General features: G+C 45.6%; 1 protein-coding gene across 3 annotated transcripts in view; it reads left to right on the top strand.

Annotated features, from left to right (window-relative positions):
* Positions 1-18,641, top strand: part of KLHL8 (kelch like family member 8) — a 789,397-nt gene that overhangs the window by 361,459 nt on the left and 409,297 nt on the right. For all 3 annotated transcript variants that reach the window (XM_069630444.1, XM_069630445.1, XM_069630446.1), the window contains one exon: positions 14,728-15,276. In XM_069630444.1, the coding sequence (XP_069486545.1) occupies positions 14,728-15,276 (549 nt within the window). The remainder of the gene's footprint in view (positions 1-14,727; positions 15,277-18,641) is intronic.

The following is an 18,641-nucleotide window of genomic DNA, read 5'->3' as shown; positions in this document are numbered from 1 at the left end:
GAAATTAATAGCTCGGGGGGACCCCATTAAATTGCTTAAAAACACCAGAAGGAGAGTCCTTTGCATCCCTCGAGATACATTGCTCCAGCCCAAGAACAGAGACGCAGAGACTAACAGAATGACCTGTGTAACCACCTTTGGACCTAACACCAACAGGATAAAGAGCATCATCAAACAATTCTGGCCAATGATTCACCAGATACTACCCGACGAACCACCACCCAGAATGGCCCTCAAGCGGTCCAAGAACATAAGCGAATGGCTCACCGATGCGAGGCTCCCGATGAAAACCCTCAGAACAGGACTGTGGAACCTAAGAGAGATCACGGGACAACATCCATGCGGCTCCTGCACACTGTGTCGGTTTACTAACAATCAAAACTTTCCAAATTGAAGGCAAGGACTGGACCCTACGTCAATTCACCAACTGCAGAACACCTAATGTTGTCTATGCAATAGAATGCCCCTGTGGCTTGTGGTACATAAGCCAAACCAGCAGACCGATACATAAACGTATTGTGGAACACCGTTCCAGAATCCGATGCCGGACAATAACAGCCCCATTAGTATCTCATTTCTTGGAATTACAAAATAACCAAGACCAACTTAAGTGGTGGCTCCTCGAGGAAATAGAAAACACAGTTAATGTAAAAAGTGCCTTGAACTACAAAGAAGCATGGTGGGTCTTTAAACTGCGGTCCATCGAAAAGGTCTGAATGAAGCAATGACCTTGGACAATCATCACTACTAAGGGCTCTGTAATGCTGCTGCTCATCCTTCCATTGTACCTCTAGCTCTAGTCCACCCCCCCCCCCCTAGTGTGTTCCCACCTCTTCCTGACCAAGGCAGCAGCACCTGTTCACAGTGCCTCCTCTTTCCCCAGTCAGGTCTAACCATGCCCTGTCTACATTTAACTCTATTGCCTTGCCATTACTCCTGGCTCTCCTTGGCCCCCCCATCAGGGTTCATCTACACTACTGAACTGCAGTGTATTCCTGTACTAGCTCCTCTCTGTATGCACTGCAGCCTGCTAACATGATTTTCACCAGTACAGTGCATACTCCTCTCCGGGCATAACTTGGGTCAGGCTATGCCCGTGGAGACAGCCTCCCAGTACGCCTCCACATAGACAGGGCTGCACGTCCGCACATTACGTTGCCTCTGCAACACTTAGACGCTTTGTTTCCACTAAGCACCAAGCCGTATGCTACCCTCCTCCGCGCATGCGCCCTGGAGTAGCGGACTGCCCTCCGAGCATACACAGTAGAAACCACACCGCACAGATACAGCTTCTTGCCCATTTACGGACTCATCCGCGTCCACTCACCCGTGCTTCGCTCCGGCTCTAGGAAAGCAGGAGTTTTACACTGTGTGCCAGGCTCCCATCCTGGCCCAGCCACCCACGTAGACCTTGATCTACACAGATTTCAACTTGTACACCACCTCCAGGGGTTGGTCTGTGTATATTTTAAAGTCCTGGCGTTTTCCTTTTTTGTCTACAGCACCCTGATTTTGACCACACGGCAAGGGCTTCACTCCCCAGCTGCTTCTTCACTACCGGCAGCGTGGGAGCCGCCACATCTTGCCCTTTGCACCTCTGGAGGTTCCAAGTGCTAATCTGGCCCCCACACGGCGCAGCACTACTCCCTGAAGGCTCCTTCTACCAACACAGGGATTTTAGGTAAGCTACCCTAGTCCACTTTACCCTGCATATTTTAGCAGAACATGCCGCACTCTCAGTACTGACACAGGGGTTTTTCTTTCCACTTTTCTGTTACCCTACAGATGGACCCTCGAGGATTTGTCTCTTGCCCGGCACTTTAGACCTGCGGGACGCATTTTGCTTCTGCTGATTGAACATGGCTCCAGCAGAATAAACCATAATTGAACTCCTCTCCCACTTCCCCTGGACACAAGCTCAAGGTTGGCTTGCATTTGTTTTTAATGAGAATGTTTACTCTTTTTAACCACACTGTTTTGTGCCCGTGCAGACATCACTGGCACAACCTGTGGATACACCCCACCTTGTGCTAAGTCTAATACTCCCTCATTTTGTGTTTACCACCCATAGGGAGACACAATCCTTTGAGTTTGCAGCAACGAGTGCTCAACCGGCTGAGCTATCTTATTGGCTAACATCCTTCAGAGGTTGGTTAACTGAGTATCGACTGAGGCATAATGATCACAGTACCTAGATGTATGACAAATCATTTATGAAGCACTACATAAAGTTAAATTCCTATCTGGATTGGCACTAGGACAGGTTTTGCTGAGTTTCTATTTCAATTACCAATGTAACTTTCATTTGTGTGTTTTTGAACAGCTCTTGCACTTTCTCGAGAGGTTTTGGATGTTTTATTTGTAGTCATGAAGATTTGAGAGGCTAGAACACCTGTGATCAGTGTAATGACAATTACTCACCCTTGAGCAAAGACTCTGCTACCACTGACCATTTGTAGTAAAGTACCCCATTAACTGAAAGGTTGAATGGATGTAAACTAGACTGTGCATAGTCATCATTTTACACACTGTTTTTATAATAAGACTGTAAATTAAATTAAAAGTGTAAACATGATCTGCCTCTGCATGAGGGGCACAGCACCGGAACTCATTGTGCAATACTGGTTTGCTTTCACTGGAAAAAAATCATAACTTGTTAAAAATAAAAAGATTCTCAATTGCAACTTAGTTTTCCATCTTATTAATTATACAATCCTAGAATTCTAGGAAAACATGCACAGTGCTTCTGAAGCTGAATGGGAAGAAACCATTCCTTTTATCAGTGTGCAGTTTATTTTTTTTGAAAGGCTTCAGAGAAATACATTGTTTCAGAGATGGCTTGCAATTACATCTGTTTAGATACAAATCAGAAGAAGCCTTCTGGTTTCTGTCAAGTAACCTGACCTTTGCACTGCCCTCTGCTCTAAACCTGTGTGTAAATGTACCCAGAAAAATAATAAAGCTGGCATATTTACAAGATTTTCATACATAAAAAGGCCTGGTACTCGCCTTATCTGGAGCCCTGTCCGTTGGTTCTTATAGGTATCAAGATGCCCTGCCTTGATTATTGTTGGCCCGATAGCATAAGCTGTATGTAATACATTTACACCACCAAAAGTTTCTCTTGTTGGTACTGTGCTTACGTGTACGAATTAATGTGCCTGTAGCTTCTACCCCAATGGGTCCTGTAGACTTTGTCACAAGTATGGACCATTGTTGATTCCTGTAACACCACAACTACCGTTTTCTCAAATAATGTCATACAAAATCAAGAGTATGTTTCAACTATTGTTTGGCGGTTACCCCCTTTTGTGATGCATTGACAATGGCTGATTAGCAGTGTTACACAAAGGACATAGAAACTGCAGAAGAGGGCAGGAGCAAGGCATTGCTCTTCTGCCCCAGCCGTTTTCTCAAGGCACTGCGATTTGCTCTAATGGACGCATCTTCCTGTGCAATGGTGGTAGCAGGCGTGTCAGTCTTAATCCATATCCCCGATTCCATCTGTAGAATAGAGAAATTTGCCACCTCTCTCACCATGTCCCCGAACCCTCCCGAATACACTCCATCGTGCTGCACACAGACAACCAGCATGCTCAGGATCTAAAAAATCGGAATAAAAAAATCAGCGCAGTACATCATTGGGGCAAACAACATTTGTCAGCTGGAATATGCGTCCATTTTAGTTTCCCAGGTTCTTCACAAGAACAACTTGATTGTTTGCTGATGCTATCACATCCGCCGGTACGGGCGGACCATTAGGTTTTCCCACCCACACCTTAGCACCTGGAACCATTGTATCTGTTGATCCAAACCCTATGTCTCTACTAGTTGTTACCACTGTTGGTGGCTCCCCTTTCTTTACCAGGGAAAATTGTATGGGTACCAGTATCAATTGTGCCACCCGGTCTCCCTTTGAATAGGTAACCTATTCCCTCCACTATTCATGAGAATGACTTTAATTTCTCCTTGATAATCTGCATCTACAATTCCTTCCAACACCTGAATACCTCTCAGGGCTAGTCCAGATCTAGGGGCACTTAATCCCATATGTTCTGACGGAATATGCACCCCAATCCCTGTCTCAGTCACAATTATGCCTCTGGGCTCCAGTCGAATTTCTTCTCTTGCATGCAAATCCACCCCAGCAGACTCAGGAGTGGCACGATAAGGAGCCAAGGCCCCAGGAGACGTTTCTCAATACAAAAGGGTTTCCATTGATTTTTTTTTTTTAGGTCTGAATTGCAAGGCTGGCATTAACATGCGCATCAATGGAGTCTCACCGTTCGCAGTGGTACCGTTCTTAAGGATCTGAACCGCCTCTAGCACACGTTCCTGCCACACTTTCAAGGTACCCACACCAGTTTTGCACAACTGTTCTTTCATCCTCTCAATTAACCCCGAAGCCTCAGGGTGATGGGGGTCATGAAAGATCTATTTGATTCCTTTTTCTTGAAAATAGTCTAAAACCAATTTTCCCTTGAAGTTGGACCCATTGTCGCTCTGAATTTGTAAGGGAACTCCATAATACACAGCCACTTGATCAAACAATTTAATTGGGTAGCTCTTTTGCATGATAACACCATCGGGTAACCGGAGTATGTGTCCACAATGGTACACGCATATTGACATCCCCGACTAATAGGTAAGGGACCGATGTAATCAATCTGCCACATTTGTGCAGGCAATTTACCTCTTTTTGAAGTGCCATGAATTATATGGGGAATAGATCTCTGCCTCTGTTGACATACAGAACATTGTAAAATCACTGGCTTCACAATCTCTAATGAAATGCTAATTCCCCTGTCTTGCGCCCACCTCATATTAGCTTTCTCTCCGAGATGTCCACTCTTCTGGATGGCCCATTTAGCAATCCCTTCCAAATCATCCTCCTCAGTCCTTGTGTCCATGACCAAAACGTTGGCATGTTCGTCTGCAACAGAATTGAACCATCGTTCTAATGAATCGGTTGCACAATGTACATCTACATGATACAGTTACTGTAGTATGCACTAGCATCTCAGCAGTGTCTTGCCATAATTCCTTGCCCCATACTTTAGCATGAATTTTCCATCCATTCTTTTCCCATGTAGGCAACCATACCACCAATCTGTTTGCCACGGACCAGGAGTCTGTATAAATGTGACGGCGCCCAGGCGTCTTGTTTCAAAGCCTGATACACGGCATACAGTCCCACGAATTGGCTACTCTTTCCTTTTCCAGGAGTGGTTAACACCTTTTTTGATTTGGGATTGTACGCCACTGCTTTCCAGTGTCGCTCGATTCCCACATATTTGGCTGAACCATCAGTAAATCGGGCATGCCCCACTTGCTAATTCGATAATTCTCCATTGGGTATTCCCCATTTAATCGGAGATTCGCCCATAGTCATTCCTTCCTCTGGATCCAAATGTACTAGCGGAAACACGTGCAGTTTTGCCACTCCACCCTTTCCTGTCTTGGCACAATCTTGAATGTACCATTTCCAATTAATAGTACTGGCCTCTTGTGCATTGCCTATTCTATGTGTCTTAAGAGAGCTCAGTACCCACTGCATAATCAGTATTTCCGGTCTGATCAATACATTGTGACCCACCGTCATTTGTTCTGTATCCACAAATGCCCAATAACATGCTAACAATAGTTTCTGAAATGGAGTATATCTGTCACCAGCCTCAGGCAACTTTCGACTCCGGAATCCTAGGGGCACGCACTTCCTGTTCTGTTTTTGCCACAAACTCCAGTTGGCATAAACATCATGTACGGACACATTGAGTTCCACCTCTCCTTCCTGCAGCGGCCATAAATCAAGTACTTTCTGAATGGTGTCCTTGGCTAGTTGGAACGCTCTAGCTTGCTCCTCGCCCCACTCGAAATTGAATTTCTTGCGTTTCACTTTATAAAGGGGTGCAAGAATCTGCCCCAAATGTGGTATATGTTGTCTCCAGAATCCAGACAGCCCAATAAACTGCTGAGCTTGTTTCTTAGTCCTCTGAGTAGAAAACTCAAGGATCTTTTGCTCAGCTTTTGGCACCATTTCTCGATGTCCATTGTGCTATTGTTTACCCAGAAAAATCACTCTCTGCTGGACCCTGGATCCTAAGTTTTTGTTTTATTAATTTCCCACCCCTCCTTCCCTGATAAGATCTAGGTGCACTCGTACACTATGCTTATCTTTACCTTGGATCAATATATCAATATAATGTACAATCTGCCTATCCGGTTTACAAGGGATTTTATCCAAATGCTCTGCCACCAGCCAGTGACAGATTGTTGGGCTATCCATGTAACCCATTGGTAAATGTTGGAACGTATACTGCCTCCCATTCCAGGAAAATGTAAACGGCTCCTGACATTCACCTGCAATTGGTACAGTGAAGAAGGCATTCACCAAATCTAACACTGCATACAAGTTCCCCCAAATTTGTGTACGTTTTCAATCATTTACTGCGTCGGGCACTGCTGGTATTAACATGGGAATGTGTTTTTTTCGACTTGCGTTAATCAACAGCCATAGGATAACTTCCGTCTGGTTTTTTAACAGGCCAGATTGGATTGTTCCAAACCGTGGTTACGGGGTGCAACACACTGGCTTCCACTTACCCTTTAATGGTTTCCGAAATCTCCTTCTGCCCCTGGGTATTCAATATTGTTTCATGGACACTCTTTTTGTGGTTATCGGCACCTGCACAGGGGGCATTTTTTATCTTCCTACGATCACGTTGGTACAAATGAAAGCACTCACCCCAAACTGGTAAAGTTTACCTCCTAATCCAAGGGTTAACCTCTCCAAAATGTCAAATCCAATAATATATTCGGGAATGGGGACAACTAACACCCGATAGGTGTCTCTTTTTAAACTTCCAATTTTCATGTCTAGTTTAGTCTGGACGGCAGGGGACTCTTTTCCCCCTAAACCTGTGATCATAAAATGTCGTCCCTTGAAGGATTTACATGTATCAATGAGGCCTCCTCCCCGGTATCAATTAAGAAGTGGACCTCCTGTACGTTTTCTGATTGCCAAAATAATTTGACCTTTACATGAGGCCATCTGTCCACCTTAATGTGGAAAGTTGTTACCAGAGTTTGACCACTATTCTATTCGTGCTGGAGTGCATGGTTTTAGACTCCATTTCCACCATCGCACTCATCATTTTCCTCATGCCGCATAAATTGGCGGGGCTTGTGGGAACATCCCTAGGGACTCGACTTCTCCCTGCTCAGGAGGTGGTGCAGAAGGACCCACCTCCCTCCTAGACTTGTGTACCTTCTTTTGTTTCACTTGTCTGTAACGCTCTTTCCCATCTAACCCTGGCGTCTTATACAATTGATACATTTCCCTCGTCTTGATAAATTTCGCTTGTCTCAATCCCATCAATATCTTCCTGCGGCACTCCATCTTTTAGCAGTGCTAAAACATATCCTTTCTAGATACGCGAGAATCTCGACTATCAAATCTCCTCCCAGGGGTACGTCTTTCTCGTTGTCCCTCTAGTTCATCTGCCTTGTCCCATTCTCCTAAATCTGTCTGTCTAATCCCAACCACAACCTGATCAGTCGCTCTGTCCATCATTCCCACCAATAAAGTCATAATGACATTCTTGTACGCGTGTGGAGCAGTTTGACTAATGTTATTCCTAGCAGAAACCGATAATGCCACAATTCCCATGTGTTGAGTATCTAAATGAATTGCCTCATTCATTGCATATTCCCTCACTCGTTGTACACTTTCAGAGAGACAATACAACTTTTCCTTGCTCGGCCAATCTGAGGCAAGCAGATACTTGCGATTACACCCTTGGGCCACTAAATGTTACAAAGATGTTGGAAACTCTGCCCCATCGTCGTGCGAGGGGGGGCATAACCGGAACATTTCCTGCACCTGGGTTTCCAGTGTTTGGGGCAAAAACCTGGCCGAGTCGGTCGCATCTATACAGAGACCCGCTACCCCTCCATAAAATAACCTGACCATCCAAGTTACCAAGGATTCACCAGCCCTCTATTTCAATCAGCTAATGATTTCCCCAATCTCCTGCTGAGAATAATCCTTGAGCAGTCTCATATAAACCGTCCGTGCTCTGGAATTGGTCTGGTTAGGACCCATTCGCCTCTGTATCACTGGTTTAGCAGTTACCTCCTTATGGCCAGACTTGGGCCTGGGCAAAACCTCTGGCTCTGAACCACTCTCTGTACTAGTGCTGTCAAATATATTTCCGTCCCAAATGTCGGGGTCCCAATCCACCCTTGCGGAAGCAATCACAGTTGCCACCTTACGCAAATTCACCCTCCCTCGTCTCTTTATATATTTGTAATGGGCAACCCTCACAGCAGCTCGCTTGGCTACTGCTTCATATTTGTCTGCCTTATGATATAACTTCATTTGGTGCTGCTGCATTAACTCCATCTGTTTCTCAGCAGCCAGCTCCTTTTCCAATTTTAGGACACTCACCTACAATTCCACATTCTGTTGGTGCATCTTTCGAAAAACATGCAAAAAAAATCCAGCCCCTCCTACCTAAAGCTGAAAACTCTTTTCCTTTTTCCACCGGCACCTGTTGCAGGCAGCCCACCACTTCGCCGGACTCGCCACTCCTATACCTGTATCCCAGGTCTCGCTCAGACCTGCACCACATGCCCATGCCTGTGCCACTTTGTCATACAGACTATTGGCCCACCATGGAATAGTCACTTCAGGACATTCTCCGCCTGCGGAGCTTTCTTTTTTCCTAAATGGGGAACTCCTTTTACCGAAACGATATTGCACGTCCCTATCGTCAATACCTTACAACACACCTTTCTTTTCTCAAGCTGTTGCTTTTCTGAGTCCAAAACTATGGTGTCTCAAATTGGCAGGACTCTTTGGCATCAATACCAGCACAAAGACCCTTCTCACAGCGGCAAAATGTTTTGCTTTTGCTTGGCCACGTAGAGGGACCTCAAACCTACGTCCCCCTAGACCCTAACAAAATGAGTTATTGGACTCAGATAAGCGCAAACTCACACTTACACCAATAGTTATAAAAAAACAAATTGCTTGTTACAAGCCTTTTATTCACACCTTATATACATACACACATAACATAGTAATTTATAAATAAACATAAAGAAAATGCATCATTGTTATAGTAGTTGCAGAAGACATCTTCATCTCGGCCACCTCAACACTGCTTAGTCCCAGAGCAGGTCGGCAGAGGGATCACTTGTGCTAATGGGATCTGGAGCGGAGCATCCTCCCTCTCAGCCAGACTGCTTCACGCGGGGGGTCCAAATACGAACTGCCTTTCCAAGAGGCCTCTTCTCTTTATGGGGGAGTCCCCGCCCCTCTTGGTTATGACTGCCCTCGGCCGAAGAGGAGATCACAAGCATAAGGAGCACAGAGTGGAAAAATCAAGCTAGAAGTGGAAAAACCCAGCTTCCCTTCTTTGCCTTGGTTCCCAGTACCCCTTATCACTGCACCTGCAGAGTGCTCCGACTCCCTTGCTGCTCGTCCTTCAGCGGACAACTATTCTCCACAATTAGTTTATTTGACAGCATTATGTGCCCTTACTTCTGCTGCAGAAATGCATGTTTACTGAGCCCACGAAAATGTAGGCTTTCATCGCGGTAATGGAAGTGAATGTGCAAAATGGCTGCAAACCAGCGCCATGTTTTTAGCTCTTTCTTGCGTATAAGCACTACACCTTCGTTGACTTCCTCGTCTGACGCCTCCCCCGGCATAGTTGCTTGTCCAACCAAAAAAATCCACTCCGGGTGAGTGGGAAGCCTTCAGGGCTGAAATGCTTAAGATTTTTGAAAGGCAAAAACCCAGCCATGCTCATACCGACCTTTCAAAATAAGTCGTAAAGGAAAGGTCTCATCCTAAATCTTGCGCGCCCTCGAGCCTGGGAAAAAGCCCTGATCCACTTTGTGAGCCTTCTAGGCCTCAATCCGATGTTTCATCAAAGGATCACTTGAGACACAAGCACAAGTCGACGTCTTTGACACATTGACACCAACAGCGCCTCCGACACCTGCCAAACCCTCGACGTTGACGATTTCGACGCATGCTGCATCATCTTTACCGGCTGTGCCGTCGACGCTGAGTGACCCTCCTAAACCATCGGCGCTGATGAAAACCTCAATGACTTCTACACCGTCGAAGCCAATTCTGCCAAAATTGAAAATTCCTGACAAAACCTATTTTACACTGCCTAAGACTTTTTAAAGCGTCTTGCTTCCATTTTTGAAGAGCAGTCTGATGAAGAGGCCCCATTTGGCCTAGAATATGATGCACTCAATGTACCAGATAGTTTCATTGCTGAAGAGTCCAGGATGAAGGACCTTTATGAGAATTTGCAGAGTGCAAGTTGGGTAGATGCCTCACCTGAACTTGATGCTGGGTAGCATGCGGATGCATCCGACAGGCAGCTCATGTCAAAGGTGGTAGATTTCATGGGTTGGAGTAGGCCTCCATTACCATATGAACAGGACAACCTTACTGATCTTGACAAAGGTCCACAGTCCGAGCCCATATTACCATTCCATATAGCCTTGCAGAAAAGGGTGGCTAGGAACTGGGAAACTCCAGAGACAAACCGGCAGTTGATAAAAATAGAAAGTATCGCCCTTCTAGTAGTGACCCTGGCTACCTGTCAAAACATCCACCCCAGAGAACCTGGTGGTGCAGGCAGCTACTGCAACATCAAAACAACCGGCGTACCCTGCCATCCCTCCTGATTGGGACAACAAACGTGTAGATGGATGGGCAAGGAAGGTATTCTCTGCAGGGAGCATGGCACTAAAATCCACCAACTCCACTTGTGTCCTCGCAAAGTTTACGTTCACTCTATGGGAGCACATTCCCGAAGGGGATGAAGGAGATGGCTTCTTAGCCATTGTTAGACACCGCAAAGAGGCCATGTGCGAGTCTTTTCAGTCAGGTTTGGATTCCGCTGATAGCATTAGCAGAGCCATGGTTACCAGCACCGTGATGTGCAGGTTTGTGTGGTTGGGGAACTCTGGTTTTGCACCAGATGTGCAATCTAGGCTTCTCAACATGCCCTTTGAAGTCTCTCACCTTTTTGGCAACAAGGCTGACAAGAGCCTTGAGAAGTTGCAGACCTCAAAGGAGGCAGCCAAATCTTTAGGCGCCACGATTGGGTAACCTCAGCCTTTTCGTCCTAGTGGGCAACCTTGGAGGGGTAGATCTTTTCACTATTACTCAGTTGGAAGGCTGAGAGGAATGGCCAGTCAAAGGGGCCAGAGAAAGTGTCCTTGTGGTGGACGAGGTAGAGGTGCAAAACCAGCTCAAGCAGCAGCCTCCTTACCATTGGCCACTGCATCAGCCACCTCAAAACCTCTCTGAGGTGTTGAGTCGCAGTTCACCAGTGGGTCGCAGATTGTCTCTGCATCTAGAAGAATGTCAAGACATTACTTTGGATGCTTGGGCTCTGGAAACCATAGCCCACAGTTACTGCCTCCTTTTCATAAGGAGGCCTCAGAACCATCCACCGGGGAACCACTCTGAGGATTCTGGATCCACTCCTTGTGCAGGAAATGTTAGCTAGAGAAAAGTGCCATACAACCAGTTCCTCTAGCGGAGAAGAACAAGGGATGATGCCTCCCTTATTTTCTAATACCCTAGAAGGACGGAGGACTGAGACCCATCTTGGAATTAAGTTACTTGAACAAGTTCAAGATGGTCCCACTTTCTCAGATCCTTCAGGCCCTCCAACTCCAGCATTGGTTGGTGTCATTGGACCTTCAGATGCTTATTTTCAGGGGGGGATTCACGTCTACCCCTACCTGGACAATTGGGTGATCAGGACGTGTGCTCCCAAACAAGCCTGGGATTATTTTGTCACCTGACACACTCTTCACAGACTGGGCTTCTCCCTCAATTACAAAAAGTCCTATATGACATCTTCTCAAAAGCTCCAGTACATCGGAGCTGAACTAAATACATTCTTGGGAAAGAGCTCACCACCCGAGTTGAGGGATCAAGACATTCTTCAGATAGTTACCAAGTTTCAGAATGCCCACAGTATAACAACCTTAGTTTTTTATTTATTTTTTGAGGTTACTCTGCCTCATGGCATCCTGCATTCTTCTGGGGCCAGAGGCCTGCCTGAGAATGAGATACCTTCAGTGGGCTCTAAGAACTCAGTGGTCCCAGATCTCAGGAAAGATGTCGGACCTACTTCAGATCCCAACCAGGGTCTCACAGGATCTTCTGTGGTGGGCCTGCAAGGACAACGTTCTGAAGGGAGAACATTTTTGGCAATCATGGCCAGAGATAACAGTAGTGACGGACGCCTCACTCATGCGGTGGGGTGCCGATGCCAATGATCTGACAGTCGGCGGTCGTTGGTCTGCATCTGAGCCCAAACTGCATATTAATCTTTTAGAGCCGTGGGCAATCACACTAGCACTGAAGGCTTTTCTGCCCTCTCTACGGGGAAATAATGTTATGATAATGACAGACAACACAGTGGCCATGTACTACCTCAACAAGAGGGGTGGTGTAGGGTCTCTACCACTGTGCAGATAGGCAAAGCAGCTCTGGTACTGGGCAATTCAAGAAGAAATCTCTTATCGTCAGTTCACCTAGCCGGAGAGGAGAACACCGCGCCGGATGCTCAGAGCAGGCAGAGCACAGTCTCCCACGAGTGGGAACTAGCTCAGGAAGTCCTTCAAGAGATCTTCACCTTTTGGGGAACCCCTCAAGTAGATCTGTACATCTGTTTGCGACAGAGGTTAACTGGTAGTGCAAACGGTATTGCTCCAAGGATTTTCCCCCAAGAGGAGCTCTAGGAGGCGTGTTTGTGACGGACTGGGAGTTTCCACTCCTGTATGCGTTTCCTCCAGTCCCTGTCATTCCCCATGTGATCAGGAGGTTGAGAAGGTTTGGGAAACACATGATCCTAATTTCCCCGGATTGGGCCAGGAGGACGTGGTACCCAGACCTTCTGGACATGTCCATCTGTCTTCCCCAAAGAGAGGACTTTCTCTCACGAGAGGAGGGTCGGGTTCTCCATCCAGAGGTCAAATCACTCAACCTTCACGCTTGGTTTCTGAAAGGCTGAGATATAAGGATTGGGTCCTCCCAGATGACATAATGGAGGTTTTGCTTTCGACCAGAAGGCAAGGAACCAAGTCTTTGTACTGTTGCCGTTGGAATGAGTTCTGCAACTGGTTCAGGGAAAAGAATGTAGATCCTTTTCTATATAAAACACCAGATGTTTTATCCTTCTATCTTTAGCCAATTTGGGGCTCCAGATTGGTACCATTTAAAGGCTACTTAGCAGCGCTGTCCATCTTTAAGCGCTCGTCGCAGGAATGCTCCCATTTCAAAAATCCACTGGTGACACAATTTCTAAAGGTGCTCACCAATGTTTCCCCCCACCCCAATCTCCTTTCCAGGTTCCAGTTTGGGACCTTAATCTGGTTTTAAAATTCCTAATGTTTGCACCTTTTGAACCCTTAAACTCATGTCCTTTAAGGTTGTTAACCTTTAAAACCATTCTATTGGTAGCTCTAACTTCTGCCCGTAGAGCGAGCGAGTTGCAGGCACTTTTATCCAAGCCACCCTTTACTATCTTCCACAAGGATAAGGTTGTTTTAAGAGTCAAACCCTCAGTGTTGCCCAAAATCATTTCGGATTTTTATATAGGTCAGAAAATTGGTCTACCTTCTTTCTATCCCCCCCTCATCCTGGCAAGGAGGAGGAAAGACTACATAGCTAAGACCCTCAGAGCGTTAAGCTTTTATGTCTAGGATGTCTAAGCTACGTATTGATGACCAACTTTTCATTGCATATACAGGACATAAGCTGGCTCAGGCTGTTACTAAACAGACCTTATCCAGGTGGATCATTCTGGCAATCTCAATATGTTAAAGGCTGGCATGGAAAGACCCTCCTGAAGGTTTAAGGGCCCATTCCACCAGAGGCATGGCTACCTCTACCGCCATGCAAAGGGGTGTACCAATTCAAAGCATGTGTAAAGCGGCAACATGCTCTTCCATCCACACATTTACAAAACACGATTGCCTGGAATCTTTCCTCTGTCAGGATGGTACTTTTGGGAAGGCTGTCCTGCACTCCATCCATGAGAATATATGAATTCAAATTCTACTCACTCCTCCAAACCAAATACTGCTGGGGGAGTCTGTCAAAGATAAGTACGTGGGAGGACACAATCCATTCGAAGAACAAGTTACTTACCCCTGGTAACTTTCTTTCGATTGGATGTTCCTCCCATGTATTCCTCATCACCCTCCCATCCTACCCCTCAGTAGAATTTCCCATGCTATTATAGCTTCCGTTCCATCAAGGCTGAATACGGTCACTGTGTTTTACGGGTAGTTCCGCTGTTAAAGGGGGAAAAACAGAACTTAGGCCAACAGGTGCTGCACATGCTATATATGCCTTTGATGACATCCTCCTCAACTGAGGCCTTCGATGGACATCGACTCGATGCCATTGACGCACAGTGCCATCTGCCGAAAAATAAATTCCGAAGCAGCTGAAGCTGGCAACATATGTCAAAGATGAGGAATACGTCAGAGGAACATCCAGTCAAAAGAACGTTACCAGGGGTAAGTAACTTGTTTATCTAACCACTGCTGTTTAAACCTCACTGTACCCGTCAGTTGTGCCCATATGCCTCAGGTTTAGGAGCGCTATACAAATGTATAAATAAATAGAGAAGGAAGAGATTTTAACACTTGTTTTATATTTTCCTACAGGTTGGTCCAAAATTGATATCCTGCCACAAGCTGGTGCTGGCGTGCGTCATTCCATACTTTAGAGCCATGTTTCTCTCGGATATGGCAGAGGCCAAGCAGACATTGATTGAGATCAGGGATTTTGATGGTGATGCCATTGCAGATTTGGTGAAGTTTGCCTACTGCTCACGGCTAACATTGACTGTTGATAATGTTCAACCTCTACTGTATGCTGCATGCATCCTGCAGGTAGAACTAGTGGCCAAGGCCTGCTGTGAGTACATGAAGTTGCACTTCCACCCTTCCAATTGCCTGGCAGTAAGGGCCTTTGCAGAAAGTCACAACCGCATTGACCTGATGGATATGGCTGACCGGTACGCCTGCGAGCATTTTGCTGATGTAGTAGAATGTGAGGACTTTGTCAGCATGTCACCACAGCACCTCCACAAGCTTCTGTCATCGAGTGATCTCAACATTGATAATGAGAAACAGGTTTACAGTGCAGCCATGAAATGGCTGCATGCCAATCCGCAGCATCACAAGGATTGGTTGGACGAAATTCTTGCTCAGGTGGGAAGAGTCAAGTGCATGTATTTTTGAAGAGTCGGTATTGTTTGTGAGAATGTCAACCGTATACCAAAGAAACCTATTGGGCAAGGGCAATAGCATTAGGGCTGAAGTAGAAATGCACTTCATGAACAAATTGCTTATATATATATATATATATATATATATATATATATATATATATATATATATATATATATATATATATATATATATATATATATATATATATATATATATATATAGTTCCTTATACAATTCTACACTGTTTCACCAATCGGCAACACATTTTGCATAGTTACCGGCTAGGACCCTCTGGACATAACTGGCTACATGACATTTGGACACCCCACCCCGTTCCCCGGATTTTAGCACGAGTCAACATTTGTGTGTGGGTTTGTGGCTTGGTGAAGCGTTGTTCCTTATACAACTCCACACCGGTTCACCAATCTACACCAAATGTGAATAGTTACCTGTTGAGACCCTCTGGATATTACTAGCTACATGACATTTGGACACCCCACCCCTTTACTTAGATTTCAGCAACATCAAACATGAGCGGTTGCCTGAAATCGGCAAAACATCAATGTGGTCATAGAAGGATCGGTCCCGAAACGAGGAACAAATCTCTAGGTCCAGGCCATATGATGCACGGTTTCTAAGATATTTGCACTGCAACAAACTGCCCCATGCTAGGGTGAGGCGACCAGTGGGGAGAGAGCACAGAAGGTCCCAGTATGCAGCAGCACACCAAATCTCGCCTCCCCCAACATCTGCTCTGAGGTAGGTCAGCTATCAAACAGGTGGAAAATAATAAAGGTGTCAGAAGGAGGGGAGCGGTGAAGTGAATGTATGTGGAAAGTGCTTATGTATGGTATAGTGCAAAGTTCACCTGAAGGAGAGCATTAGTGATGTGACCACAGAAGGGCGAACAGCACATGGTGAGACGATAGTGAGTTTGCCCTCTCCAACTCTGGCACTAGCCTATCAACCCGCTGGTGCCTTTGCATAAACCCTGCCTGGCTTGTCCCCTCTCTCACATGACCTGTATTTCAAGCAGTGAGCCGTTGTTGCCCCTTTTTTGCTGTCTCACCTCCTCGACTCAACAAAAAGGTACAGCAAAATGGCATAAAAAATCACATTTATGTGGTGCAAAATTTCCCATTTCATGGATCAATATTGTGGGGACGGGGTTTGTTAGATTTTGTTGTAGGGCTTATGGTTGAGCTGGAAATCTTGTTTACGCGAAATTAAGGTTCAAACTTATTTAACAAGAGGACGTGCTTTGGATAAACTCCTTTAGAGACTATCTACAACAAAATGGGCATTTTGTCCGTAGCACTCTAGATCAAGTTTAGGGTTGGGGCAAACACTAAAGGTTCAAGGTTCTCTCTAATGGAGATACTGGTCTCCCAGAGGTTCTCACTCATAAGGGGTGCAGTGCCCTTCCCATTGCCCTTCAGCATCTAATATTGACACAACACGCCTTGTGTCAATACTAGATGCTGTATTTTCAGCTTTCATGCCTTACTCCTAGGTTTAGCCACAGCAATGGGATTCACCACCCTCCACCCACCTCCAGGGGCCTCAAGACCTTTCCTGCTCTCAGATCTTGTTAATGTCTCCTGACAAAACCTCAGGTGTATACCACTCTTGCTCTTCTCGTATGTCTATAGTCTCCGCTTTTACTGGCTCTTCTGCTGACTCCCCAACTACCTGAGCAGGAATGCACCTCTTCTCCTTTACCTGGTCTTTTAAATAGGCTAGCTTTCAAATCTTTAGTTAATGTTTTTGTGATTGGTGCATCTTATCTGCTCTATGTATTGCACTTCTACCATGGTTGTCGCTCATTCTTTTCTCCTCTGCCTTTAGGTTGGCGGTTTATTGAGATTGTGAAATAGCCCAGCAGCCGTTTTGGTATTAGGCAGAGGTTGCCCCTCTATACCAGCACCATGCTCTAACGCAGTGTTAGTCTGCTTCCCTGCAGTGGTGGTTTGCCTTGGTTCTCTGCAGCTCTAGGTTTGTGTTTGCGTAAAGCTTGCTGACTTTACACTTGATGCTGTTGGTAAGATCTGCAGAGGTGTTCAAGACCAAGACTTGCCGGCACACTGTGCTGCTCAGTCCTGACTGCTTGTGGTTTGCCGTGTGTGTGTGTGTGTGTGTGTGTGTGTTTAGGTCTCGGCTGGAGGGATCTACTCTGACATATAAGGTGAGGCAGTGTTCTGCAGAACAATAGATTAATTCCTATAAAACTGTCTTCTGGGTGCTTCTAAATTCACATGCTTCCCTACCAAAATAGTCTAGGGTATCTGGTAAAAGACCTACCCAACCCGTGAGGGTCATTACCAGGGGTATTCTTTTCTCCTACCTGGGCAGCAATCAAAAATTGGCTACTGACAATATAGCAAGGTATAATTCTAAAGTCTAATGACTCCTAGTTTTGGAATTCACTCTCATTATGCAAGGACCATGGTAGAGGGCAAGTCTCTGTAGCTCCCACCGTGAGCCTGTAGCTGACGGGGGTCCCCATGTAATCCTGCTTTCCTGGGCTGCAGATTCCCGCCTGCTGCTGGGTGGGAGCCACAGACTTGGATTATTTTTATGTGACAATCTTTTCCAAGTATCTTAATGATATTCTGTACTTTATTTTCAGTTTGGTGGAAATAGGATTCAAATAGTCATGACAAACCTGACTCGTTGCCATTTGTGCATAGTTGAATGTGTGATCAAACTGCTATACTCTCCAGAACCTGGCCATGAAGACAGTTCAATAGAAAGGCCCGTTTTCCGCATCTGTAAGGAAAGCCTTAGACCCCCCATGGCATCTGAATATAGTTGTCTGATTTCCTCTTCAGCAGACCTAAAACTACTGTCCTAAGTTTTCCTAGCTGCTTTTACTTCAGATTGTAATTTAAAGGGTGTGTTTAGAATAGCAGTTTACTTTTTTTCCCCCAAGATTACTCCTGAGGGACACATCCCATTATGTTGATGAAAGTTGTCTTAGTTTCCCTGTTAATCAGGAGATTAAACATATTTGTTTCTGTAACCAATCTTCTGATGCTCTATGGGTTCTTCATTGATTTGATGTGGTACGGGCCCTGCAGGTTTTGAATGGTTTATTGCACTGTTTGTGCGCTCTCTATTTGCTGTTTCAAAAATCAAATGTAGGTCTGACCTACTGGATATTTATTTGCATAGCACACCTTGCCACCCCTGAGAGAACGGATCGACTTCAAAATCTTCTGTATTACCCACAGATGTCTCTTATCTCCACTCCATCCTACCTATCACAGGGAATAACCAAGGACAAGACCTACAATATCCATCCACAACTACAGTCTGGCCACACCACCCTAGGCTTCAAGAGC

Source organism: Ambystoma mexicanum, chromosome 6q (assembly GCF_040938575.1).
Source record: "Ambystoma mexicanum isolate Mex_15411 chromosome 6q, UKY_AmexF1_1, whole genome shotgun sequence".
In the NCBI taxonomy this organism is placed as follows: Eukaryota; Metazoa; Chordata; class Amphibia; order Caudata; family Ambystomatidae; genus Ambystoma; species Ambystoma mexicanum.
Note: the sequence above shows the minus strand (reverse complement) of the source record. Positions and strands in the feature narration are given on the sequence as shown.